Genomic DNA, 27,251 nt, shown 5'->3' on the forward strand with positions numbered 1-27,251 from the left:
AAGATGCTTTTTTTAAGTAGTTCACTGATAAACAAAGCCTCAATTTTTCAGCAGGCTTTGATGATGTGATAGTCCCAAGCTGCGTAGCAATTTCTGTGTTGGTAACAGTGTTCTGATGAAAATTTTGAGGTTAAAAACATGGGCATTTTGGAGGCCTGAGTTAAAGTGCAAGACTTCTTAAAAATCATTTTTCATTTCCTAAGAATTATGTATGTTGTAGGAATTTTACTAGAAACTCTACTTTCATGGTTTTTCAACTTTAAATACGTATCACTGCATGGTAATTTCAAGAAATATCTTTAGGGAGAAGTGAGTAGGCAAAAACAAATCAAACTAAACCAAGAATAAAACCAGGAGAGGAACGGGGTTAAAGTCAGTTGCAAGACTTTATTTACGTATAAGAGCAGGGATTTGATATATTCTGATTTTTTAAATGGAATTACATTTCACAAAACTGTACATTTCATTTTTGATAGAGGAAATTAAAATAGTCAAACAGTATGAAATTAATCATTAGCTAAATTATTTTGATTCTCATAGCTCAAAAGTCAGCAATGTTTAATAGTTCTAGACTTTTTAAAAAATGTAGTTCTTTGCAACATGAATGAAAGTTGCTGTAAGAGATCTAATCTGTTTTTCTGCTTTAGTTATTCATGTAACCATACTTCTTGTGTTACACATAGAATTATTATTATTATTACTATTATTTTTTACTTGTGGCTGATAAATAATAAAATTAGAGGAGGTGCCTATTTCTATTTAAAATATCAAGCATATAACAGAAATATAAATAATTTTCCCTTCTAGCATGGTTTTCATTCTCTAGGATGTTTCCTTTCCCCCAACATTATATATAGTACTGAAGTTTTGGTTACATGAGCAAAACCCCAGTTACCTTTTAAGTGTTCTTTTCAATGCATGACGTCTGCTCATTTTTCTGTATTTGTTCTATTTTTTCTGTCATGTAGTTTTCTTTTAGATATAGACTTGGCCTTTTGTGAATAATATAGGTGGGAATGACATGTTTGCGACTATGTATGGCCTAAATTTTGCCAAATATGTAACAAATTATTGACGGAACAGTCAGCAAAGCATTGACAACTCTCCTGTGCTTGTTTGCTATATAAAGAGTTATGATTTTGTTGAAATAAATGCTTGGTAACTATAATTAGATGTTCATGTGTAGAACCTGAGTTTGCTACTATGTTACTGGGTACCTACTATGAAAAGCTTTATTTTATGCATAGCAATAAATCATATAGATATGCCTTTTTCTCTGTTTCCATCAAATATTAAGCATACCAGGTAACAGTATGATTTTTTTTTTTTTTTTCAGTCCTCCCATTTCTCCTTTGATTGGCCTGAATTTGGAAATTGTTTGATTTCCTTAGCCTTCTTTTTATGCTACCTTTTCTGATTTTTGTCAACATAACTTATTTTTATTATGTAGGGAATTCCTGTATTTGAGAGAGTAGAAACAGCTGAGAATTGTATGTAATATACTTTCTTCTCTAGTGAAATGAGAATTTGTCTTCAGAATATGTGAGTATGTATAAACAATTGCACATAAGTCTGGTTGCCAGAATGACTAATTAGGGGAAGTGTGTGTATTATATAACAATAATGTCTTGAGGAGATTGTCTTCTGGTTCTGACTTTGTTGATAAAAGGACACTGTTTCATAGCTGATGTCTTTGCTGTTAGAGTATGATTGGCAGTGAGTTTTTCCTAGTCAGCACAATACAACATCAAGTGTGTCAGCTCAAGGCTTGTACTGATTTTTTAAAGTAATCTGTCCTTCTATTCCTGCAAACAAGTAAGGAGGGAATTTGCATCGTCCTTCCTTTCAGCAGAGGTGTTGGGGTGCTAGCCTCCAGCTGCCTGATTGTGTTGACCATCTGGGAATTCTATTATCTTCGCCTGGCACAGCTGTGTTAGCAAGGTGAATGTCTGTCCCCAGCCTAAAAGCACTGTGAAGGAGGTTTGAGCTAATGCACTTCCCTTTGTGATCACTTTAGACAACATACAAATAACTGTAGTTTGTACTGAGCTACCAGTGTTTTGCCTTGCAATTACAAGGGAGTGAGTATAATCACAGGTAGTAGTGGAAACTCGGCTGAGAACGAGTGACATATCAACTACTGTAACATGAGCACTCTTTGTCATACTCACTTGGTTCCATGACTGGACATCAAAGGTGTGCTTTAAAAGATATCTGAAATCAGTGAAAATACCTGTTGATCTTAAAAGGTATTATAAAAGGCTGGAGGTGAGTAGAGTATGACAGTATGCAATACTGTGCCAAAGAACTAATAGAAACTCACTGTGAGGTGGGAAAAGACCTGGAATTTAATAGCTTCGTGAAATCAGTTATCCACCTTGAATAACATTAAGATCTAGGATTGCTATTTTAAGTCTTGAGTTTGACTACAGTACTTGTCTGAGTATATCAGCATTATGGCTGTAGATTTACATTGAAAATATGTGTTTCTAAAGCATTTTCTAACTGAAAAAGTGTTTACAGAACTAATTAAGTTGTTGGTTTTTTTTTCCTCCCCTGTGTGATAGTATATTGGTACTTCCCAAATAGACATTTCATCAGAAACAAGTCTAGAAGTTAAAACATTTTGTCAAGAAATTGTAATGGCATTTGAGGTACATTACCATATGTATAATCAATGAATAGTAAGATGCTATAATTACGAAATAAACAAGAGAGTTAGGCAAAGCAGGTTATAATAACAAGAACAGAACAGATAGAACACTTACCTGTATCCCAGGCTTGCTTATGAAACTCCCATGGAGTGGATCTCCAGAAGAGATCCTTCCCCCCTCGTAGTCAGCTCTTAAATGAGTCTAGGAGGGGCTCCACCCCTTCTGGCTTCACAGGTGAATTGCCTTCAGTTGTGCTCGTGTGGCTGATTCATTGCTCGCCTCAGGTGATCAATCAGAGGTTCAGGCCATGATTCACTAGTTCCCGTATACCATAATAGAGCAAGTTGTTGCAGAAGAAATATTTTTATAAATTGACCATTTTTAAGACCAAATTTGGGTTTGGAAAACATGGTTTTGTTGTTTTGGAGTGTTTCATTAACACTAAAGGGTCTGGGTTTTTTTTTGTTTGTTTGTTTGTTTTGAATTTATAATGCATCTTCAAAGGCAGAATAATGTATGGGTCTTGCATATTTCTTCGCAGTATTGGTGATGTTGTATTTCTCTAGGTGGTTTTATACAGCGGTATACTGTACTTCTGATTTTATTGTTACTCACGTAATTTATCAACACTACCATTTTTTAGGAATTTCAGCAGCCTTCTTTAGGGGAGCTGGAGTGTCTTATCAGCATGCAAAAATCTGAAATTGAGCTTTTAAAGGAAAAATTGAGAAAAGCGAGTCTTAACCTTGTGGAACAAAATTTATACACTACAGATAATCTGAAATCCTGCAATGTAAGGACTGGAAGAAAGCATGAGGTAGGATAGTTTACTGTCTAGTGTATTTGTATCTAAATAACATTGGTAATGCCAAATATTTTGTTCAAGTGTCCAGATAATAATTGTAATATCTGTTGATACTGCTTGTAATTCCGAAGCTTGTTTGAATGGTTTTTGTGTTATCTGCCAAAGACTTGTTAGAGTAGCTGTTGGGAGTAGAAGGTTTTACCTTGTAAATACTAAATAAGGGATTCTTAATTAAATGGAATATTTGGAGGCTCAAGTCTTTGTAGGTTTGTTAAAATGAATATTTATCAAGTATTTTGTTGTATTTATCTGAATGACCATCTTTTTCTAGAAGGAAAATGAGAGAAATATAAACAGTTATGCTTTTATAAGTGAAACATTCTTTCAAATTCATTTTTATAATATGACATAGCATTTTTTATCTATAAAAAAATCACAATTATATCAATTTAAAATTCTTTAACTTTATTCTCTGTAGTGCTGGTCTGCCCCTTTGGTGATAACCTATCATTAATTTAGGCACTAGATAACAGTAACATCTGTAAACTGTAGCTAATTAAATGGATCTGCAAATAATTCTGTGACTTAATTTGATTTATGCAGTGAGCCTATGTCGTTATGTTTGTGAGTGTGTTCAGTTCCCTTGCAATGTAAATTTTAAATTGTGATTGTGTAGAGCATGGAAAACTTGAAATAAGATTCTAGAGTGTGGAAGCAAATTGGAACATGTTTCTTTGTGGTGAAAATTGTCAGCAGGGGTGGACCACAGTCCTGCTTTCCTTCCCTTCCATGCTGCTTGTCCAGAGATAGAAAGAAATCAGTGGCGCTGGAGTGAAGCGGAGCCCAGGATGCAGCAGAGGGAGAAGAGTGCCATTTTGGTTTATTCCTGATACAGTGTTCAATTATGCTCTTAAGTGAGCCTATGTAGATCCAGTTGTGTCTCTCAGTACTATTTGAATTATTTGATATCTATACTTTTTCATTTGTTTACACAGTCCCTTTTTAAATTTTTGGGAAATAAATTGACAGACTAAAAAGCCTTCATATTTAGGCAAAATGACATTCTGGCTTTAGAATCACAGAATATACATTGAAAATACAAGTGAATATTGCTATTTTTACTGATGTCCCACTGCTACAGATAATTGGAAAAAGTCCTAAAAAGAAGGCCTTTGGGACAAAACAGAAACTTGCTGCCAGTATGATAAATTGTAATGTGGAGCCATGTAACTGTATACCTCAACCTGTTTGATTCTGTAGAGTACTTGGATATGCATGCATGGGCTAGCACAAATTATTGGGAACTGCAGAAATCCAAATCTCATACCTGCAGTGGTACAGAGTAATAAAACCAGCTTTGGCAGCACAGATGATACAGTGGTTATAGAGTTCTGTTGAGCATGAATGTTTGTTGGATTTTTTGATGCTATTAAGTGCATACTTAATGGCAACGGTAGCCCACACAGTCCAGTTTCTGTGGAAAGTGATATAGTGACTGTTTTCTGTAAAAAGTCAGTTCCTTGATCTTTCTAGAGCTATGGAAGCTAAAACTTTGCAACTTAGTGAGCTGTGATATCTGTAACCATATTAATCAGCCATCCTTATTCTTTCAGGCTGATTCAGTGACACAGCCCTTGTCTGTTCGTTTTTCCTGATCTAAAGCTTCTATGAGAAGCGGGAGTTTATTGTTTTGTGCTAATATGTGTTCTATAGCATTCCTATGAGTATTTATATAATTTCAAAACACAACAGATCTCTTAAAATGCAGCAATTAACTCATGTTCCTGTTGAAACATTGCTAATCAAAAATTAGCCATTATTCTTCTTCTAAAAAAACCTGCATCTTGTACTCTGTCAGCCTGTGGCTCATCTTCAACACTGGTTTTTTTTTTCCCAACTGATGAAATACGTTAAGATTTCTGCCCACTGCCTTCAGAGCTGTGTCTTGGCAGTAGACATTGAGCTGATTTGTATGTTTCAGAAGTTGTCCAAGACGCTTCTTGATGAACTTCCCTGATATGTTTTTGTTATTGTGGCTGTTGTTTTTTATTGTTATTATTTTTATTTTATTATATTTTGTTTTATTTATTTATCTGGCTTGCCTTATGACTCTGACACATAATTTGTTAAATTCAAGATCATGATTTTCCCTGTCCTCTCCTCACTGTCTTTCATGGTACAGGCTAGTAATGGGAAACTGTTTAAAAAGAGACATCTTTGGTTTTCGTGCTTCCTATACTGCCTCTATTGTCATTTAATGTGTATTAGGTACATTCACTTAACAGCCATTTCTTCACAATATATCTTCCACCACCTAGTTTCATATCTCTTGATATTTCAAGTTTTGTTATTTCTGTTTGTCTTCTGTTTGCTTTAGTCTGTAATAAGTGTGATTTAACATCAATTGTTGGAAAGTTTTCTGTTGGTACTCTTGACTGACTTGGATTCCTGTTCTTTGCTCATAAAACTGGACTTTTTGATATTCCTAGACATTTAGAAAATATTTAACACACACATGAATTTTTTCTAATTTTTTTTCTAATTTTTCTAATACAGAAATTTACAGAATTCACTGCAGTGTTTGAAGATGGAATTAAAAATTATATGCCTAAGCTTGATGGTGGCAGCAAAATTTTCAATTGTGATAAGAGAATTACAGATGCCATCTTCCAAATTGAGTTTTGCAGCAGCCTCAGGCAATCAAATTTCAGTGTACTTTACTATAAAGTCTCTTCTGTCTTGGTAGGAAAATTAAATTGCCTTCTTTTGAACAAAGATTGCCTTTGGACAGGCTATGTGCAGCTGCAAAGCCAAGACGCGTCTCCTTTTCTCCAAAGATCTGTACCTAAGCAGGTAAAAATGTGTTAAAAGAATAGCATGTTTCTTAATGCTTATCACCAGTGCCACCTGTACTCACAGCACAGTATTTCCATGCCTCTCAATACTTAGAATTTTTTCTATTATTTTTCATAACTTGGCCCAATATTTCAATTGTAGGAAAGATTCATAGTACAGTCGTAGGTAGCTATTCAGAAAATCTTCTATTAAAGAAAAACTATTACTGCTCATTGTATCTGATCATCTTTGATTTAAGATGATTAAAGATTAAATTTAACTTTTTCCTATATTTTTTGCATTTTTCCCATTTCACCTTACAATTTCACTACCTGATTTCCTTTAGTAACTGCTGATCCACATCTTTTCTTTTGTTGTTTTCATCTTTGGCAGTGGGTGCAACACTTTGACCATTTATTCCTGATTTTAGAAAAATCATGGATTTTCCAAGTCTTCTTTATACAAGTGTAAGGTTTATCTAGGAGTTAATTTACCATTTTTTTCAAAAATGATGTGCTTCATTTTTTTAGGGAGTTACTATGAATATGTAGTGATTTGGAATTGGGTAGTTTTATTAAGGTACTGACTTCATTAAAGAAATTTGGGACTTTAAAGGTGAGTAGGATTTTTGTATGTTGATCTTGAGATGATATGCTTTAGATATCTCATAGGAATTGATCTCATTCAGTGTAATGTTGATAGCATTGCTGACTAATATCAGCAGTTATTAATGGAAGGTAACTTTTTGATATTTCTACCAGAATATTAGGAAAAAAAAAGTAATCTTCCTATTTCAAGGAGACCTACTCTTAGTACAGTGTTGTATTGTATATAAAACCATACATTTGGAAATGCGCTTGTAAATGTTCATTAATAATTCTTTCTGGTTTCTTCTGTTACATAAAAGAACTGTCAAGAATAAGCTGTATTGCTCTAAAGCAGTTATTTTACAGTGAAAATGGAAGCATGCAGCATCACTAATTACAATTAATATTATTTTTTGTTTTACTTTATTCATTTTTGTAATTGTATTTTATCTTAGAGTTGCTAATTGTGCATTAATGTTTCTCTGTCCTTTACCAAAGTTATTCCGAAAATCAGAAAGTCTAATTTTATGAGGTCTGTCTTTTTTTGCTGTTAGGACTTATGACATAGAATGATCAAGAAAGCTGCCCAGTTTAAGTGTTACTTTCACATATTCTTTCTCCAGATTGCTATATGAAGCTGTACATAATATAAACACATATTCTTGTCTCTAGTTAGTCACATTATAGTTAATGACCATATGGTCATTATGGTGTAAGATCTACTGTCTGTTGTATTTATATTCCTCAAGCATATTGTTCCTTCAACTTCACAGTGTGTTAAACTATTTCAAAGGGAAAAAAATCCTTTCCCTCTTGTTTCTGGTTGTCCTATCAAGTGTAACCTTGGACCCTTATAGAGCAATTAGACCAGCCTCTATCCCCTCCTTTGTAATGAGGTTTCTTGCATTTCTGAGTCTATAACCCTTTAGTCTTCCCTAATGGGACATCATTATTCTGAAAGAAACAATGTAAATGTAAATGAATATTCTCATTAACGAGTCACAGAGAAACCTTTAGTGGTAGCGCTGTGGTAATTCTGCTTGTTATTTCTCTGGTATTCCATGCAGATTTTTTTTTTTTTATAATTCATTATTAGTATTCAAAATTACTTCTTCTTTAATTCTGCATGTCTTTTATAATCCGGTGTTCCAACTAGTTCAACCATGTCCTTGTTTTATTCTCCAGGAACCACCTGTGAAACGTTCAAGGTCTCTGTCCCCAAAGAGCTCTTTCAGAAAGTCAGAGGAGGTAAGGAAACTTAAAATAGCTGAAAGGAAGAGTGAAAACTTAGAGAAGACCCCAAAGCTAAAGGTGAACACTTTAAAAAAATAATAAAAATAAAAAAGGCAACACTACAATAAGACATCCTCTAGTTTTAAGCTTGCATAGATAAATATACACCAAAATAAACAAGCATTTAAAAACTGCAAAATGCACATATTGTTTTGGACTTTTAGCATAAGAGAACATTCTCTGTTAGTTTGCCTTTTTTTCTTTACTGCAAAGAATCTCCTACCATCCTGTGACAGCCTGAATTTCAAGCTATGTTATCAAGAATACATCCTTTTTCAAATTTTATTTTTAAGAATATGCATTCCAGGAAATTCATGTATTCATATAGAAGTAAAATGAAGCGCAAAGTACAAAGAAAATATTTTATCATACAGTGAAGCCGGTACTTTAAATTCTGAAGTCAATTACTTGGAACAGATGTTACCCCTTGTACTCTTAAAAGTTACGCCTCAGAAGAGGTTGTTCGAACGGATACTGTAAAGTGAAATAAAAATAAAAAAAAACTCGTTGGTAGAAAGGCTTCACTGAGCATATATTACAATTGCCAATTTTCTAGGCTTTTGTTTATTTGTTTGTTTGCTTTTCTTGAGGAAAAAAAGGCAACATTTAAAATGACCTTTTGGTTTCTTGTTGCAGCTCTGAATGCCTTTCAAAGCAATCAAACAAAACCAAAACCCGAACTCTGAGTCACATTTTTGTAAACATTCACAATCGTTTACAGTTCATTCTCTCCTTCTATTCCTTTTTTGTTTTCTGTTGGTCAGTAATATATCTTAAAATGGTACTGGTTGTATTTAACCTGCTTTGATAACTATCAAATGTAAAAATTAATGCAGTCCTGCAAGGCATATTCCTGAGTTCCTTCCTTGTGCTCCTATGCAATAGGTTGATTTTACAAAGGAATGTGAGTAGGAATTGTATTCTAACACAAGTGGCAGTTTGTTATGCTACGCAAGCAGTATATGAATAGGAACAATGACTTGGATTTGAGTAGGTCTGTCAGTCTGTCTTGCTCCTTGTTCCTGGGGTTGCAAAAGATTAATTTGGTATTGTTTCTCTCTGTTGAGAGATGCAGGTCTTATCAGCTGTACCTGAGAACTTACCTTTGACAGGCATTGTGGTTTTTACTCCATGTTGGCCTGGCAGTTACTACAGGTGATTGTAGCAGTGTGTACTAAAGTTGCTCCACCCTCTGCTGCAAAAGCTAGCAGATCAGTGTATACGATTGTTGTTCTGAGTAATACAAAGTCCTATGCTGCTTGGGGGTTTCTTATGGAAGGAGAAGTGAAGAGAAACACTCTGAGTTTCTAAGCAAATATAGAAGAGAAAATATTGTTATTCTTTGCTCATGGGCTCATAACACAGATCAGTTATGATACTTGCCTTACTGCCTTTTCCGTTTATTCTTTTTATTCCTGAAGCTTAACTTAAGAATCTGCAGCCTATACGAGAGCTGCTCTGAAAGTAGCGCCTTCTATGTTATTCTGTTGACTCATGATGTTAGAGGCGGGCGGGAGCTGGTGGTATGGCAGTAGAGGCTGAACCTTCCTACCAATGTTACATTACATTTTGTTGCTGTGTGACAGATGGCAGCAGAGGGGCACTCTTGATAGAGTGGCGCCTGTCATGGAAGGGCATGTGAAGCAACGGTGTGTCACTGAGTTCCTCTGTGCAGAAAAAATGGCACCCATTGACATTCACTGACACACTGAATGTTTCTGAGACTAAATGGATGTGGATGTGAACACAGTGAGGTGGTAAGTGATGTGTTTCAGCAATGGCAACAGCGATGTGCTTTCATGCAAGCCACATTCCAGACCACTGTGCAGATTTTTACAAGCGTGGCATACAGGCTCTTGTTCATTGCTGGCGAAAATGCATACCAGTGCCTATGTTGAAAAACAGTGTCTTGTAGCTGAGAATTTGCTCTATCAAATTGTATTACTGCACTTTTTGTATCTGTTGTAGTTTCCATGGAAATAAAGAGGAGGCATTACTTTCAGAGCAGCCTGCATATATTACAAGTGTGGGATCTCTCCTCATCATTTCTCTAATCCATGAAGTCCTTAAAGGCTAACTTTTATATTTACCCATGAAACTGACAATATGATCTCCTTTAATATTTGTAGCCAAGTTGGTTCACTTCTTTTGTAATATTCATTAATTGACTGAAAAAGCTGCGGTGGCACAGGTCAGTGTATTGAGATCTCTTGTGTCACAGCGTACAGAATTCAATGAGGCCATTGCCAGTATGGCAACTAATAAGGTCAGAATAACATCAAAGTAACTTTATTGGTATTGTATATTTTCTGTATCTTAGCCTAAAATAAATAAATAAATAAAAGGGATTTGAATAGCTTTATTTACTTTTTTTTCAGCCCAGTCAGCATTACAAAAAAAGCAGAAAAAGGGAAAGTCCCATTCCAGGACTTCCCAGTTCTCATCATCTGGCTCAGTTCTAGCCAGAGAACTTTAACTTTTACTGTAATTACTAGTAATATAAACAGGACAAATATGTAAATTCTTATAACTTCAGTGTCCATAGTTTTGATAAAGAATCTACTTCATTTCTGCATTCCAAGACATATTGGAAAGTAATATAGCATCCTGTATTTCACTCTTCTATAGGAAAGACAGTGTTTTAATGGATTTTGAGTGATGTATTATCAAGCTGGTACTTAAGCTGGTGCCCACAAAGTATATTGTTGTCTTTGAGAAGTGAGTTGGTTGTTGGAAGCTGTGATCTCTGGCAGAGAAGATATCCCTGACTTTTTGGGGAAAGTCACTAAAAAAAGCAAGAGAACTTCACTTTAAATTTTCTCATTCTTTTTGATTAAAGTTCAAAAGTTCCGCAGATTATTGGGCCAAAATGTGTGGACTAGTCTGTAGGGGAGACTTGATACATGATTGTGTGAGAGAGAAGGAACACTGTTAAGCTTAGCTGTGATAATAACAGGATGAATTTCAGTGGTGGTTGAGTAGTTTCTGTTGCAGATCGGACTTTACCTGTCAGTATGTGACGTGAAGTGTTACAGCACGGCTGTGGAGAGGTGGAGAATAATGTGGAGATCCACTGCTGGAGATGGATCCATTTCCATCACTACCTAGGAAACTATATACAAGACAGCTTAATTATTATAAAATATAATTAAATTAGGGGAAGGTGGAACTAAACTGAGCTTATGGAAATATAACAGAGTAAATTTCAAGTTCTGAAGTGATTAATGCTTTAATAAGACAAAGTGATTAGGACAATTATTTGTCTAATTCCTTCCTCCGCAAAAACAGAGCAATTGACAAGGGAGTGACTGTAAGGGAATGGATAATAAAACAGGTAAACAATAATGAAAATCTTAGATTTATCAATAGAGGAGGCCACGGTCTGCTCTTGGTTACACCTTTGAAAATACTTAACGCTAATAAACTTTATATTTTATACTTATGGGCTTTATGCTGAATAGGCTTTATATTGAAGATACTACTTTGCAGTGTCTTACCAAGCTTGATTGATTTTCACTAGCAATATCAAATGATCTTATTACATAAATAGCAGCATCTGAAATTTTAGCTGATTTTTTTTGGCTAATGTTTTTACAGCTCTTTTAATGTGTCATGAAAACTGGGCTATATTTCAGAAGCTATATTTAGTCTAAGTACCTTGTAGTTAGTACTTTAGAAACCCTTGACATTTTTTTTATGCTGGGGTTTAATTCTTGTTGCATGTCACTGTCTTATTTATGGGCTAATACGGAAAGACTTCCTTGCTTATATTATGCATACAAGCATGCATATAATGCATACAAATAAAGTATTGTGATTTACACAGATCTTAAGGAGCTTGTTCAGTAGTCAGTGTACAAGCAGAGTACTTACTGAATTGAAAATGCAGCAGTCAGAATAGATTTTACTACTGAGTGTTGTCTGGTAAATTCTTTACTACTGTAGGCCAGAATTCAACTTTCTTCACACTAGAGAATGTCCTTCTCTTAATATTCTTTTTGTGTTTTTATTTATTTATTTATTTTCAGAACACAGTATTGGCACTAATGGAAGCGTGATTTTTTAATGATTTTTAAATTATTGCTTCCAACTTTCATGATGATATCTTGTTGTGTGAGTCAAACCACATCTTATTTTTTCTTTCTGTGAAAGAGAAGTTTTTTATTACTAAAATTATTGTAAGCTTTGATCATCTTTCTTTTTTGTTGCACAGGTATTGGCCAAAGCATAGGTGTTGCAGGCTCATGTATATATCCATATTTATAAAAAAAATTAAGGGAACCTTTGTGTCATTTAAATTAAGGTATTTTTTTAATGTGGAGTTCATTGTGGCCAGTACTGTTCCATACAGAAAGAAAAGTCGTTCATGGGGAAATATATCTTTTTTCAGTCTTTGCATTTTTAGGTATGTTACTCTGATACATTCACAAGATGAACACAGGTATTTTTATAGGACATTTTCTAAAATTTTTTAGCAACAAGTGAAAAAAGGTTTGACAAGTTGTCTTAAATTAGAGTTGAAAAATAGTGTAGCTGTATTTGACCTCAGAGACTGTAATTCCTTACGTTTAAGTTTAGATTTCGTAGGCTTTTATCAGTGAATTAAGTAGAACTTTTTTTCTTTAGATCTCTGAAATTCTCTTGCATTTTGCCAAACTCTGATTTTGTTTCTTTTTGGTGCTATTCAGACTCAAGAAACTGATGAGCTAAGAGCAGCCCATGAAAAACGCAAAGAAAGGCTGCAGATGTTACAGACCAACTACAGAGCACTAAAAGAGCAATTAAAGCAGTGGGAAGAGGATGATAGCAGGTAAGTTACATAGCTCATTAAAAACATTTCCCTTACACTAGAAATCTGAACAAAATTATTTTGCAGGCATTCAAAAGAGAATTTGATTTCAAGCAAGAAGCTGCTACGTGTTAATCAAGACTTTGTTAAAGCAGAATACACGACATACCCCTATATGACAAAAATTACAGTTGTAACCAAAAGTAAAATGTGTTGAGCTGACACCTTGACGTATTTTATTAGGATCTCATTCTGAGTCAGTACTGGACAGAGGTCTGCTAGGGCTGCTTATTAGGCTTGTCTAATTCCCCAGCTGATTAATTTGTTGACTGTGTATGTTTTGAATTTTCTATAATGGAACAATTGCTCCTTATGTTTTGAATAGTTTTTTGAAGTAGTTTTTTCATTAAACAATAAAAAACTAATAGCCTCTGTGTGAAACATTTAGTGATTCAAGCATTAACTGAGGATAATCCTAAAATATCCCTTTTTACAGGGAAAAAAGAGCATGTGCATGAAGAGCAGGATTTTTTCAAATGTGAAATGATGATAAAATCAAATATTTCTGATCATTTTATAATAATATTGCTGTAAAATATCTTTATGAGTGGGTAAAAAAGAGAATGTAAAAACTCTAGCACATCAAAATTTAAATAGTCAATATCCTATGTGTAGTTCACCATTAAATTCTATATAGAACAGTCAAAATTTTATGGAGAAATTTGTTTTTGGAGTTAGTATTGTTGGTAAACAGTTGCATTTGAAAATATAAAGACATTTTTATCACTTCAGTTATCAAACACTGCTGAGGTACAGATTTTGGGCCCTACTTCAAGGGAGTCCTGATGTCCTAGATACTTTTGTAGGATTTCAGCAAGCACCCAGAGTTTTGTGTATATATGTGTTTTACTAGAAATAATTATTTCCTTAATTAGTGCAATCCTGATTCATCTTGAGACAGACTTAAAAGATCTCTACAGACAAAAAAAAAAAGTCACAGAAACTGCTGCAAAAGTGATAGTAGCCATTTAGAGAATCTAGGCTGACTGTGAATGAAAACTGTCCCTCATATATACTTCATGCTTTGACTTATTTAAGTACATTTTTAATACTATAGCATTTCCTAATCATAGTTTGTCTTTTAAAAAGAAAAAAAGTCTAGATGAAGATAAAATAATGCTACATGCATTGGTAGCACAGGAGGATTCTTTTAAAATACAGAAGCACGAATAACTAATAGGTTTTTTTAAAATTAGAAAAGAAAGGCCTTGTTTATGTTGGAATAAAGGGTGGATTTTATCTTGCACTTCTTTGAGAGTTTTTTTTATTTCAGTGCAAACTGAAAACCTTCTAGATGATAGATGTTTATTTCTGTGTCTATAAGCTAAGTAGGCATTCATGGTTCACAGAGAGAGTAAAGCTGAAAGGATAAAAAATTCAGCCTGGAGGTGGTACATTCAAATTTTCATAGTGAAGCTTTGAGAATTCTAGTTCTGATAGCTTAAAAAAAGGACAGATGAGAAAGTGGAAAAAGAAAAAAAAATGGCAAACTAAAAAAGGAGAGAGAGAAGAGCAACCCCTATTTCTGTTCAAAATAAATGAGGTCTACTTGTGTTCTGATAGGAGGGTATCTGGGAAAAGTAGATATTATGGAAAGCGTAATATTGAAAACTTTATTCATTGATCTGATTTTTCTTTAAAACTCTCGTTAAGTTGAACTAAGAAGTAGACTTTCTGTTTTTTATAATCAGAAGAGAATTTCATGAAGTAAGACAATACTGAAAGGGATTTTTATTTTTTTTTATTTTAATATGCCGACAAGGAAGAGTAGCCAAGTCACAAATAAAAGCAGTCTGTCAATTGTTACACCTTGCACTATTACTTTGACATCTCAAAAAGCTTTTTATTGCTGGTGTAATGTAAGTTGTGCATTAAGAAATCAGTATCAAGTATTTGCATGATACTTCGGATCCTCTGTGATGGAGGTCCCCATTCTTTCTGATTCTCCAGGGGATAGAGTTTGTTATCTGTATGGCAGCTGATGGGACCTAATCTACCTGTCAGTGTGCATACAACTTTCACTGACGTAGGGGACTGCAAAGATGATGGGGCTTTATGAGGTTATGACACTTTCTTAAAATCTATTTCCATGCCCAATCAAAATTCAGAATTGCAAGAGTGTTTATCTTTGTTTATCTTTTCCACTTTTAAAACACATGAAAATTATTCTATTGAAAGGAATATTGTAAAAAAAATTTACAGTTGCTTCTTCTTTTCTTCTCAATATTTTTTCCTTATTTTTAATTAATCAGTAGATCAACAACTGAGTTAGAGCAGGTATTTATACAACTTCCAGACTGCTTTTCAGGGGCATTTAAGGAGCTGGTGTGTCTCATTTTTTTTTTTTTTTTTTTTTTTTTTTGCAATAGATTGGTGATGGTTTCACCTTTTGCTTTCAACTATCAGTATTATAAGGAAGGCTGACAGAATAAACCCAAATGATACTGCTCTCAGTTGAGAGTATGTTGTTACCATACCAGTTAGATTTCTGTCTGAAACTACTTAATGAACTTTTTTATAATGCATTTAACGTGTCATGCTTCACGTATTGAACGTATGCCTCCATTCATCCATCAAGATTTGTATTCAATAGATGCCATAATTAAGAATCTGTATGCTGTGAATGCAAGGGTGTTTTTGTGATTATAGTGTTCCTAAAGCATGTAGTTATTTAAAAAAAAAAACAACCAACCTCTTTTCATTCACAAACAGGACTGTAAGCAGTAAAGGCAGATACCAGCGTGCAGATGCCTGCCAGCTTTGTCAGGAGGATTTTGCTGCTATGTGGAATGAACTGGCTTTTTTCAAAAGGGAACACAAAAAACTATTGATTGAAAAGTGAGTTTGCCTCTCAAGTGGTGTTTACATTAAGAAACATGCTGCTGTTTTTTTTTTTTTTTTTTTTTTTTGTGAAGGTTGTTCCTTGCAGGCCACATAAAAGGAATTCCTTGCAAAATTCCAAGATAAAACCATCTTCTGCCAAAAGCAGAAAGGAAAACATCAGCTCTTTTCTCCTTCTTAAATCAGTGACAAGTTACAAGTTTGCTAGTACTAACAGAAACTGTATTCCATGATCTAGGGATTGTGTTAATTAATGTGGCTCTCATCTGTTGGAGGTGTCGCTCTTCATTAGCCTGTATTTTACACACTGCCGTGCTTCATTTTTGGAATGAGGTGGTGAGGGGATAACCTAGCCAGCCATCCTTGTTTGATCTCTGTGATACATACGCAATGCAGAATGCCTCAGCTCTCTTGGTTCCCTGCCCTGTCCTGCTAATCCCAGCTGAGCTCATTATGGTGTAGCCTTGCTGCTACTCCTGGAGCCAGAGCTGTCCAAGCTAATTACTGGCAGCAGCAGAGCTGCCTGTTAAGGGTCTGGTGTGGATCTGCTAACATGGTCCTTGGTAGTGACCTGCAGAAAGCACGAGGGAGTTGCTCTCTTTCTTGCTGTGCACAGCCTGTCCTTTGGGTTTAGTGCTGATCCCTTCACACAGCTCTTTTAGCTATAGTAAGTGTAAAACTTGGTGAAGGAAACTCTTACTTTAGAAAACATACAGTTTGCTGCTTTGATCTCGTAATTCATAGGCTATTATACTCAACCAGGCAAAGTAAGAAAATGTCCCTTTTATACCAGACAAAAGGAAGTTAGTATGGTATAATTAGCCCTTTGCTGCTACTTAACTCTTTCTGTATGTTAAGTTGATTTTTTTGTTCTGTGTGTTATAAGAATCAAGACATTGTAGAAACTTCTATTCAGACTTTGTTTTTGTCAGCTAAAGAAAATGTGTTTTCCCAATGGGTCACAATACAAACAGATTTTGTGAAGATACCATGAAGGCTACTGTCACAGAATTTCAACAGCAGCAAATTGTTTTGTAGTATGTAAGTCCTTGTGATGCTCGTGAGCTATTTCAGCATATTATGAGCCCTGCTCCAAAAGAAATACCTCCTATTTTTTTTATATTGGCTCACAGTGTCAGGGATGTCGCTGGTATGGCTAATATGAACCTTCCCACAAATATTCTGTTCCAGTTTGCTGCTGTGCAACAGATGGCAGCAGAGAAACAGTCTGACAAACTGACATCTGACGTGGATGTGCTTATGAAGCAAGGGTGTGTCACTGAATTCCTCCCTGCAGAAGGTGTTGTGTACTCCATCCCTGGAGACATTCAGGCTCGGGCTGGTTGGGGTCTTAAGCAGCCTGACCTGGCTCTACATGTCCCTGTTCATTGCTGAGAAGTTGATCTAGATTATCTGTAAAGGTCTCTTTCGACTTATATGATTCTATGATAAAATCTTGCACCCATTGACATTCATCAATGCTTACTATGGAGACCATAGTTGTGGAGACCAGACAGTGGATGTGAGCCCAGTGAGGTGTTGGGCGGTACGTTTTAGCAATGCTGACAGCGACAGTGAGTTGCCTTTGCTGATGCAGGTTTTAACAAGTGCAGCGTGCAAACTCTTCTTCAGTGCTGGCAAAAATGCATAGCTAATGGTGGTGTCCACGCTGAGAAATACTGTCTTGTAGCTGAGGATATCATCTAACAAATGGTGTTATTGTGTTCTTTATACCTGCTGTTTCCATGGGAAGAAATAGGAAGCATCACTCTTGGAGTGACCTACATAGAATCATAGAATCACACGATTGGAAATGACCTGCAAGATCATCTAGTCTCCTCATCAGCATTGCCACCACAAGCACTAAACCATATCACGCAGCACATCACCCAGACGCCTCTTGAACACTGCCAGGGATGATGACTCCACCACCTCCCTGGGCAGCCATTCCAGTGCCTGACCACACTCTGAGAGAAATAGTTCTTCCTTATGTCTAATCTAAACCTCCTCTGATACAACTTGCAAACATTTCCCCGTGTCCTGCTCGTTGCCTGGGAGATGAGGCCAAATCCCTCTTCTCCACAGCCTCCCTTCAGGAAGTCGTAGAGTGCAATGAGGTCTCCCCTGAGCCTCCTCTTCTCCAGACTGAACAATCCCAGCTCCCTCAGCTTCTCCTCATAAGCCTTGTGCTCCAGACCCCTCACCAGTTTCATTGCCCATCTCTGGACATGCTCCAGGACCTCAACATCTTTCCTGTAGTGAGGAGCCCAAAACTGAACACAGTACTTGAGGTGCGGCCTCACCAGTGCTGACTACAGGGGGATGATCACCTCCCTGCTCCTGCTGGCCACACTATTTCTAATGCAGGTCAGGATGCCGTTGGCGCTCTTGGCCACCGGGGCACACTGTCGGCTCATGTTCAGCCGAGCATCAACCAACACCTCCAGGTCCCTCTCTTCTTCATGGTCATCCAGCCACTCAGCCCCAGGCCCATAACATGCATGGGGTTGTTGTGCCCAAAGTACAGGACCCAACACTTGGCCTTGATGTACCTCATCCCATTCACCTCAGCCCAGTGATCCAGCTTGTCTAAATCCCTGACGTACAGGATTGGAGTTATCTCTGCACAATCTGTTCTTTTGTCATGTAGTTATTGTTATGAGTCTGTTCTTGTCACTGAATTGTCACATCTTTGTCATTTTAAGATAATCAAAACAAATCATCGTATGTACTTTTGTTTATTTTGAATTTTGTGTATGCTACACGTATGCTATACGTGTAATTGCTCTTGTAATTCTCCTATCATGAGTCAACACACCATAAGCAGCATTAACTCGAGCAATAACATGAAACTCATTTTCATGCGAAGCTATGAAATAAATATTGTATCTATATTGTACATGCCTTAAAGTTGATTCATTTGGACTATTGCTCTGTAGCTCCTGTTTAGTCACATTTTATGAGGAGCACTTCTAGGCCTGGTACACAGGAGATCAGTGGTCTTGAGAAGATTGTGATGTTGTGATGCAAAGAAACAGCTGACCTCTTTGAAATATGGAATTCTCAAATCAAAGAGAGTTGTTTTCTAGTTTTTCACAGCACTTAGTGAGAAGCCAGTGCACCACTGTAATAATTAAGGTGAACTTGTTATGTGGAGTCAGGTGTTTTTTGGCAACAAAGCTAGATAGCTGAGTACAGAAGAAGACAGCCTCCTCAGTATTCTTTTTTTATTTGTTTTGAGATGTCTATCTCTAATGAAGTCAGTCTTTAATTTGTTAAAACAAGCTAGCATTAAAAGACCTCTACTCACTTTCTTAGGAAAGTCAATACAACAGTGTATTTATACATCTGTGCATAGGGCTTCTTCATGTTACATGTGTTCTTACTTGAGCTCTGTGGCTATAGGATATGTTCTGCAGAGCTGCACCAAAGATTTAAATGCATGATATTAGAAGCAACATAGGCAAATCAGGCTACCTCACAGTTACTGTGGATGCGCTCAGTTTGATGGACTCTGCTGAATGTTGATTTGAGCACATGTACGTGAAATCTAATTAGAAATTACTTGAAGAAGAGTTTGTGAGGGCTTTCTTCTATTATTTTTGAATAGATGTAATTTATATCTATGAATAAGTCGAGGGCTAATGCTAGGAAACCAGGTTTATTATTTGATTTTTTTCTTTAGTTTACCTGTAAACATTTGCTTTCTTTCTTTTTTTACGCTTTCCAGAGATAGAATAATAACATAAAACGTCTTTAATTCATGTATATTTTGCTTTGAAAACAGTAGTATAGGAAAAGCAGGAAAGGTTATTCATGTGTGTCCCAGGTTCTGAAATAAGCAGACTTTAAAACAATCAATTTGTAAATTATGGAATCTGTTTATAAACCAGGAAAAGATTGGTTGGAAAGTCACCTGTTATGCTAATACCTAACTCAAAATCCTTTTGAAGTTGGTGGAAAGACTTTCTTGCCCTTATTACCTTCTGCTTGGTGCTACCTTTTATTAAGATTTCTCCTCACCACAGGTAGGAATTGCTATGTCTGTCATATAAGCTATTATATACTATGCCCCTTTCAAGTTGGATACAAATGCAAATTAAAGAATATAGATTTTAGGACGTTTAGGAGTTTTTGTTTTCATAAAATTGCAAATGTCCGAGTTACATATTGGTGAATGTTGACAGAAAACGTGTGTCTTTGTTACTACCATGCTGTGTGTTTTAATTGGTAAAGAATGCTATGTGCACACTGTTTTAGTTTGCAATTAAAAATGTATTTCAAAGCCATGTCCTGTATCCTTTCCACGATCAGGTATATAAATTACAGCGATTTGTGTTTATATAGAAAAAAGTATTTATACTGTTACAGTCCCTTGTGAGGAGAATGGAACTGGAATGTCTTTAATAAATACAAGGAGATCATTTTACAGAAACATGGATACATGTATATACATACATTTATGTAGATGCGAATACACATACTTGTGTATGTGTATAGTCCTCAGATTTTTAGATAGTTCATTTACAGTCTTTATCAAGTGCTTAGCTTTTGTGGATTTCTATTAGCAGATATTTTGGGGCATTTTCTTCCTAGTCAGCTCAATCTGTCTATATGCATTACTTAGACTTTCCTGAAACTCAGGTTAGATTCATATGTAGTATGCCTATAGTATCACAGTTCAACTACGGCTGGATTGCAGATTAGCTTTCGTCAGTGTGCCCAGGTAGCTGTGCATGTCATCCGTTTAAGAAATGTACTCTGGATCTTTGAAACATTTGAAATCCCTGCAAGCTAGCTAGTACCCTTAATTTGCTACAGAAGCCATTTAATAAGGATTTCTTATTAATTTCAGTCTTTGCATGATTTCTGTTTCTTTTTCTTAGACTTTATGGAGTAAAAGCATCTTGTCTTTACTCTTTGTGATTGTATCTTAGCGGCGAGTTGGCAAGAATCTAACTTGGGATGAGCTACAGCTTATTATTTCTCATGTCCTCTTTAGCTGTTAGAGGTTGGTGGAGGAAAGGAAAAGGTACTATTCTGGAACAATGGTGACAAGAAACATAAAGCTAGAGTATAGAATCATGGAATCATAGGATGGTTTGGGTTGGAAGAGACTTTTAAGATCATCTAGTTCCAACCCCTACTAGACCAGTTTGCTCAAAGCCCCATCCAGCCTGGCCTTAAGCACCTCCAGGAAGGGGGCACTCACAACTTCACTGGACAACCTGTTCCAGTCTCACTACCCTCACAGTAAAGAATTTTTTCCCACTGTCCAGTCTAAGTCTACCCTCATACTGTTGCTACACGCCCTTATAAAAATTTCCTAGTTCTTTAATTTTTTCCATAGCAAACCTTTTGAAAAAAATGCAGTTTTGATAGTCTTGACAGTCTCTTTAGCCAAGCAGTAAATGCCTGGTCATCAGAGTGTTCTGGCTTTCAAATTTCCATTGTTGTGTGCATCATCCAAATGCTACAGTAATTTTTTCTTTGTTTCACTGGTAGCAGGGTCATGCACCAGAATTAATTGGAGAACAAAGTTCATTTGTGCTATGTCAATGTTGGAAAGTGTCGCCCACAGAGTGTAGCCTCTCTGACATATGTTGAATCTGTAAATTATTTTTTTCCTTGAGTTTTAGGATTGCTGAAACATAGGAAGATTCTAATTATAAAATATTTAAATGTAATGACTCAGATCTCCTGTTAACTTCTTACTGTATTTAAGGTCGTAGACTACACAATCAAATACAAAAGACTGGCTGACTGTGGTTTGTTTAAGGCACCTCATAATGCAGTTTGCTTATGCTCAGCTTGCCATTATCAGCAGCTCGAGGTCCTTTCTGATGAGCTCCTCTCCAGCCACTTGCCTCCCAGCTTGTGCCTGTGTCCAGTGTTTTCCTTTGCTGAACTTCATGCTGTTGCTCTTTGAGTCACTGATGATTGATGAATATATAAAAATAGAAAGTATGAAAAAAAAAGAAGTACTAAAAGCATCTCATTATATTGTACTGACTATTCATGATAAGAACCTTGTGAACCTAGAAGGATTATGCTTTCATGCAACATACAGCTGAATTCAGCAGACAATGAAAATTTTTCTGCTTTCCTTTTGTGGAAATTACGAATCAACCTTTCTGATTCTCATCCCTTTTCTTAAAACAGTTCTGGAATTCCAGAAACTCAAATGTTGAGCTAAATGAATGTTCTTTCTGGCATGGTATGATCTCTATAATGAACTAGTTGCCTCTCTCACGCTGAATGAGGCAGAATATATGTACACATACTAGTTAAACTTGTTTTGCTGTTTTTGGGGGATCTGAATTTGTAATGAATTGTATGTAATCAATGTTGTAAGAAGTGCTGCAGTTTGCTTTTTTCAAACACAGTCACATGAAAGTGGCTGCAGAGGCTTCAGAGTTTCCCTGAAGTTCAAATATTTCACTGTAAGAAATAATTTAACAAATTGATTTGCAATTTTATTGAAAGCATGCTACTCTTATCAAAAGCAACCTGTAAGTTTGTAGAGACTTCTGAGTTTATATGAAGTTAAAAGCATGGATGTGACAGTAGCACTGTCTCAGTATTCATGCAGTGGAGTCCTTACAGTGGTAACCCGGTGTAATGATCTTTCAAGTCAAGTCCTTTCTTAGCTAAATGCCAGTAAACATTGTTTGTGAGGCAGTTCTGGTGGCATTTTATGGGAATGAAAAATCCTAAATTGAAATAATGAGTATAATTTACATTAATTTGTTTTTTTTTTAACCAACTTTATGTCATTTAAACTTCATAGTACAGTAAATCAAACAAAAGACAGCTAGAGAGAAGATAAATATTAGATATTAGTTTCTACCATCCTTTTGTAAGCTGAAGGTTATGTTGCATGTTGAAACTATTTTAGTCGCTAGCCACTAGCAGGTCTTTGGCTTCTGAGTGAGTGTTAATTTGAAATAAATCTCAAAACCCATTCTTAACAACGGTGCTATTCTTCACTTTTTTGTTATCTGCACAGATTCTGGATTGGTGTAGGGGAGTTGCTTTTTTCTCGCACCTGAGTGGGGGTTGTAAATCAGACAGACTTTTACTTAGCACCAACAGAAGCCACTTCCTGCACTTTTCATCCATTCTATGTGTGGCTGAATTGAGAAACAAGAATGATAAAGACATATACTGGGGAGTGAGTGTGTAAACTAAGCTCACAGACAAGGTATAGTAAAATACTTCATTTTGTTGGTTAATTAAAACTGCACGTTTCTTTGTAGTCTCTTACAAGCTTAAGTTTACAATTTTCTTCCTGTGAAAAATTCCAGTAAATCATTTGTATGGTTTGAATGTTCACAAAATGTAAGTGATGCTAGTATTTTTTGCTTTATTTTCTTTTGGCAGCATTATCCCTAGACATATGTAATGGTTTTTGTTCTCTCACACAGTCTAGATCAAACACCTGCTCCAAGGTTTACTCTCACCTCCCAAGGCTGTCAGTTGACACATAAATATACAGCCCCATGAAAAGAGCATATTGTACCCTCACTGCAGGCAAATGTTCTTGAATCATAATCCTGTAGGAGCAAAGTGAAGAATTTCAGCCCTACTCAGATGTCAGAGTAAGATTACACAATGTTTCTGCCTGGTTTCATTCTCAAGACTCTACACAATGAAAAATGAAAATAATTATTAAAAAAATTGCAGTATTGCATACCAAATTCCTCACTTCAGTTTACCAGAGCCTTTTCCTGCGTTTTCTATATGGGCTCAGTAGAAAACTCTGTTGGTGCATGTGAATTTTACTCAGATTGTACAGGGTGAAATTTTTGCCACTCTGAATACTCATGGACAGAAATAACAATTTAATTTTACTTACTTAGAAGACCACTCCATGTTGAGCTGCTGTCTTAAGCTCCTCTCTTTTTTGTGGGGGAGGAAAATAGCAAGAGAGCTTTTTCTACTGTCCCATTTTACTTTTGAGGATTTGATGTAAGCTTTCTGTAACAAAACAAAAAAGAAAACAAACAAACAAACAAGCAAACAACTAGAAAAAAATCCAAACCATATATTGACTCAGTATCTCTAAAAATGTCTCCATTAAAGGACCATGGTAACAAGTTCAACAAGTTTTCAAAATTTGCTTAGTAGTCTTTTTTTTTTTGTTTGATTTTCTTCTTAATTTGGCCTTTCTATCTTTAACATACTTCCATTTCTCTGGAGGAGAGCATCTGAAAAGGCAATGGCTACCTTTTGAACTGTGAGGAAGGCTTTTCTAACTGCAGCAGCTCCTGGACAAATCCCTAATTTCTGTCCACACCAGCAATGGTGTGCATTAGGAGATTGTTGCTTGGTTTCTGCTTATTTCTCTGAAGAGTCATCCCACTGCAGTTTTACAACTTGTAATCTTGGAGAAAGAGTCTGTTTCCTCAGTGGGTTATACCTTCTTGCATGTTTTTCTCTATTAGAAATGAGATTCTCTGCTTGGTTTTATTTTCCAGATAAAATTCCCTGGGATGAACAGAAAGAAGTCTTTTTGTTTATTTGGATGTTTATTTTAGCCAACCTGAGCCTGCTCTTTTAATTCCTTTTATCTGTATGCAGAGGAGTGCAGGAGTCTCCTTCTGGCCTTGCCTGTGAATGCTGAAAGCTGCTGATGAACGGTGGCCAGCTTACGCGGTGTGCATTCCTCTTGAGGCAGTGGTTTGATAGAGGACTAACTCTGGCAGTGGGCTAGCCTAGGGTCAGCAACTCTCAAAGGAAGGAGCTACATAAACTGCTAAGTGTAGGCAGAAAGTCTGTGCTGTAGTTCAGTCTGTCTTTCTAAATTTCCTTTAATGCCGCGAGTCACAAGTGCGCGTGTGTTTTGTGTGCATTCAATCTGGAGCTGTGTGAGGGCTCCTGATGGTATCTTTAGAACCGCTGACGATTAAAAATGATGAGTACCAGGAAATTTTGTTCTAGCAAGAAGGTATACTTTGCAAAAGCCTTGCTTATATGCAGATGGTATGAGTATTTCGCCTATTCCAGTAACTTGATTAAGTAAGCAACTGTTTTAGACAATTTCTTGCTGATGCATAGGTATAATCTGAAAGAAATCAGAAGTAATTCCTTTGGTGAAACTGCTTCTCTAGAATACTTTTTATTATGCTTCCTCTTTCTAAATTCCAAATAGGTATGTATTTGAATATTATTAAAATAACTTTATAAAGAAGGAATAACCAAAAGGATTATACCAAAATAAAATAGAATTCTGAATGTTGTACAGCATGGGAAGAGATTATGCTATAATTCCAGGTCAAGGTCAGTACCTTTAGAAATGCATGGAACACCAACATAAACTACTAGCTAGATAGATTTGAACTCCCTCAGTTTCTTACTGATCCTTGTTTTAGTATTACCAAGTGTGGCTGTGGCACGATCATAATTGGAAGACATAAATAAAGAATCAGTATCTAGAACAGGATACTGCTTCCTGCTCCTCTTGGTGCCTTTTGTATGATATGAAGGAGAATGACTTTCATCAAGTTATTAATAATAAACAAAACACGTTGAGGTTGTTCTCAGGATGTTACAAATGCATCAATATTATCTCACGGAGTATAAACAAAGACTGGCGGCTTCATTCTGCTATGTTAGAAAATACTGGCAGAGTTCTCAGAAGAGCCAGCAGATTCTTGCTGTGTTCAGGTGCTGATTCCTGCTAATTCAAGTACTTCTTGTAGACTTCTTAGCTAGGAAGAAATTCAAAGTTGTACCCTGATCATATAGTTTGGAACACCTTTCAGCATCTCAACTGTTTCTTGTCAACCAGGAAATCTAAGAAGTATTTTGGAGTAGCTTGTATTGTGGAAGCTTGCTTTGAGATTTTTACTTGTTTTGAAATCAGATGAGAAAATATTTATCACTGAGCAGGAGGCTGAAGTCCATGAGATGATTCCAGTTCTGCTTAAGGATAAAAATCAGTACTGCATATTCTAGGCTTTGTATGGCCTTAAGTCACTTTTCTTCCATCTAATGTGGTATCATTTGAACTTGGGAAGCTGCTGGAAAGCACGAGTGAGTATAAATAAGAGCAACTTATTTTTCTGAAAGGAGTCATAAATTCTGATAATTTTTTTGTTTGTTTGTTTGTTTGTTCCACAGATTTTATTACTCTTACAAGCACATTGCAAAGCTAGTCTGTTTTTTTTTGTCCATCTTTAAGAATTGAGCTAGAAACAAAATCCCTGTCTGGGAGCTGAATAGGCTTCTTTCAGTTTACATAATAATGGCTTTGTATTAAAATAATGCATTTGTTCTTAAAATTAGAAATTACAGTTTTATAATCCACTAATAGCTATATAATGTTAATTATCAGCAAAGTTGGTAGGGATTTGCTTTTAAGTTTCCACAGTAAATTTTTCAGTTACAGTTTCAGTAGTATTCCAGAAACATTTATGAACTAAGCTAGTCTCTATTCCAGAAACTATTTATGATAAGAGTCTCCCTTTGCTATCAGAAAAATAATTGTTTGCTATCTTTTGAAAAATTCTTAAACCTTTTCATAAATAAGCGTATAAAGAGCAATCCAAACTGATTTAAGTGAATGTATTTAAATACTGACTACAGATACAAGCAAAGTGACGAGTAGGGTTTCAGCTCTGTAAGCTTTTAGTAATGGCTATGATATCATTATTATTGCAGATAGGAATTTAGACTTGGAGTGTGATGAATCTTTATAAAGTGTAATTGAGTCGTTGCGTATTTTCTTTTCCCCCAGATTGCTGATAGATATTCCTCATAGTGAATCTTCTTTGCCTAAGGTTTTTCATATAACTGGAGATGTTTTATGCAAAATTTCAGAGACAATTCTTACCCATTCTTTGTTGCTTTTAAAATGCATCAAAATTTAGTTTGCTTTTATTTCTATTTTTAGTTTTTATCAATCAATTTATTGCTGAAGTGCTTAGTTATGGAATTCTGGAGTTTGAATGCCCTATAAGGTTTCAGTTTGTATCAATATAAAACATTGCATAGCTTGTCAGAGAGCTTCACAGTATTTGATGAACAGTTGCACAAAGGTTTTATCTCCCTATTGTTTGAAATTATATCCTTGGAACTACTCTTTTTAAAGCTAAACTAGATAATAGGATGGAAAGATAGCATGTGTGACAGAGGCTTTGAAATGGAATAGTAGCCTTCGACTTTGTCAACATAAAGGGTCCTAAGCTCTGAATATATCATGAATTTATACTAACACTCGAGTTTGTTTGTTTTTCTTCTTGACCTACATATTTCCACTGTATTCAAATCCCATCATTCTTTCTTGAAGTGTAGTTCAAGGGTTCATCTTCGAGTCAACAGAACAAAAGTAAAATAAAATAAAAATAAAAGCTTTTTGTTTTCCTATTATAGTTATCACAGGC

The 27,251-nt window shown here is 35.7% G+C and overlaps 1 protein-coding gene across 1 annotated transcript in view; it reads left to right on the forward strand.

Annotated features, from left to right (window-relative positions):
• Positions 1-27,251, forward strand: part of CNTLN (centlein) — a 141,707-nt gene that overhangs the window by 32,510 nt on the left and 81,946 nt on the right. Inside the window, exons 7-10 of the mRNA XM_042826730.1 lie at positions 3,298-3,471; positions 8,067-8,129; positions 12,863-12,984; positions 15,736-15,861. Coding sequence (XP_042682664.1) covers positions 3,298-3,471; positions 8,067-8,129; positions 12,863-12,984; positions 15,736-15,861 — 485 coding nt within the window. The remainder of the gene's footprint in view (positions 1-3,297; positions 3,472-8,066; positions 8,130-12,862; positions 12,985-15,735; positions 15,862-27,251) is intronic.

The sequence above is a fragment of the Centrocercus urophasianus genome, unplaced genomic scaffold (assembly GCF_019232065.1).
Source record: "Centrocercus urophasianus isolate 14NV4802_14NV808 unplaced genomic scaffold, USGS_Curo_1.0 seq_27, whole genome shotgun sequence".
NCBI classification, from domain to species: Eukaryota; Metazoa; Chordata; class Aves; order Galliformes; family Phasianidae; genus Centrocercus; species Centrocercus urophasianus.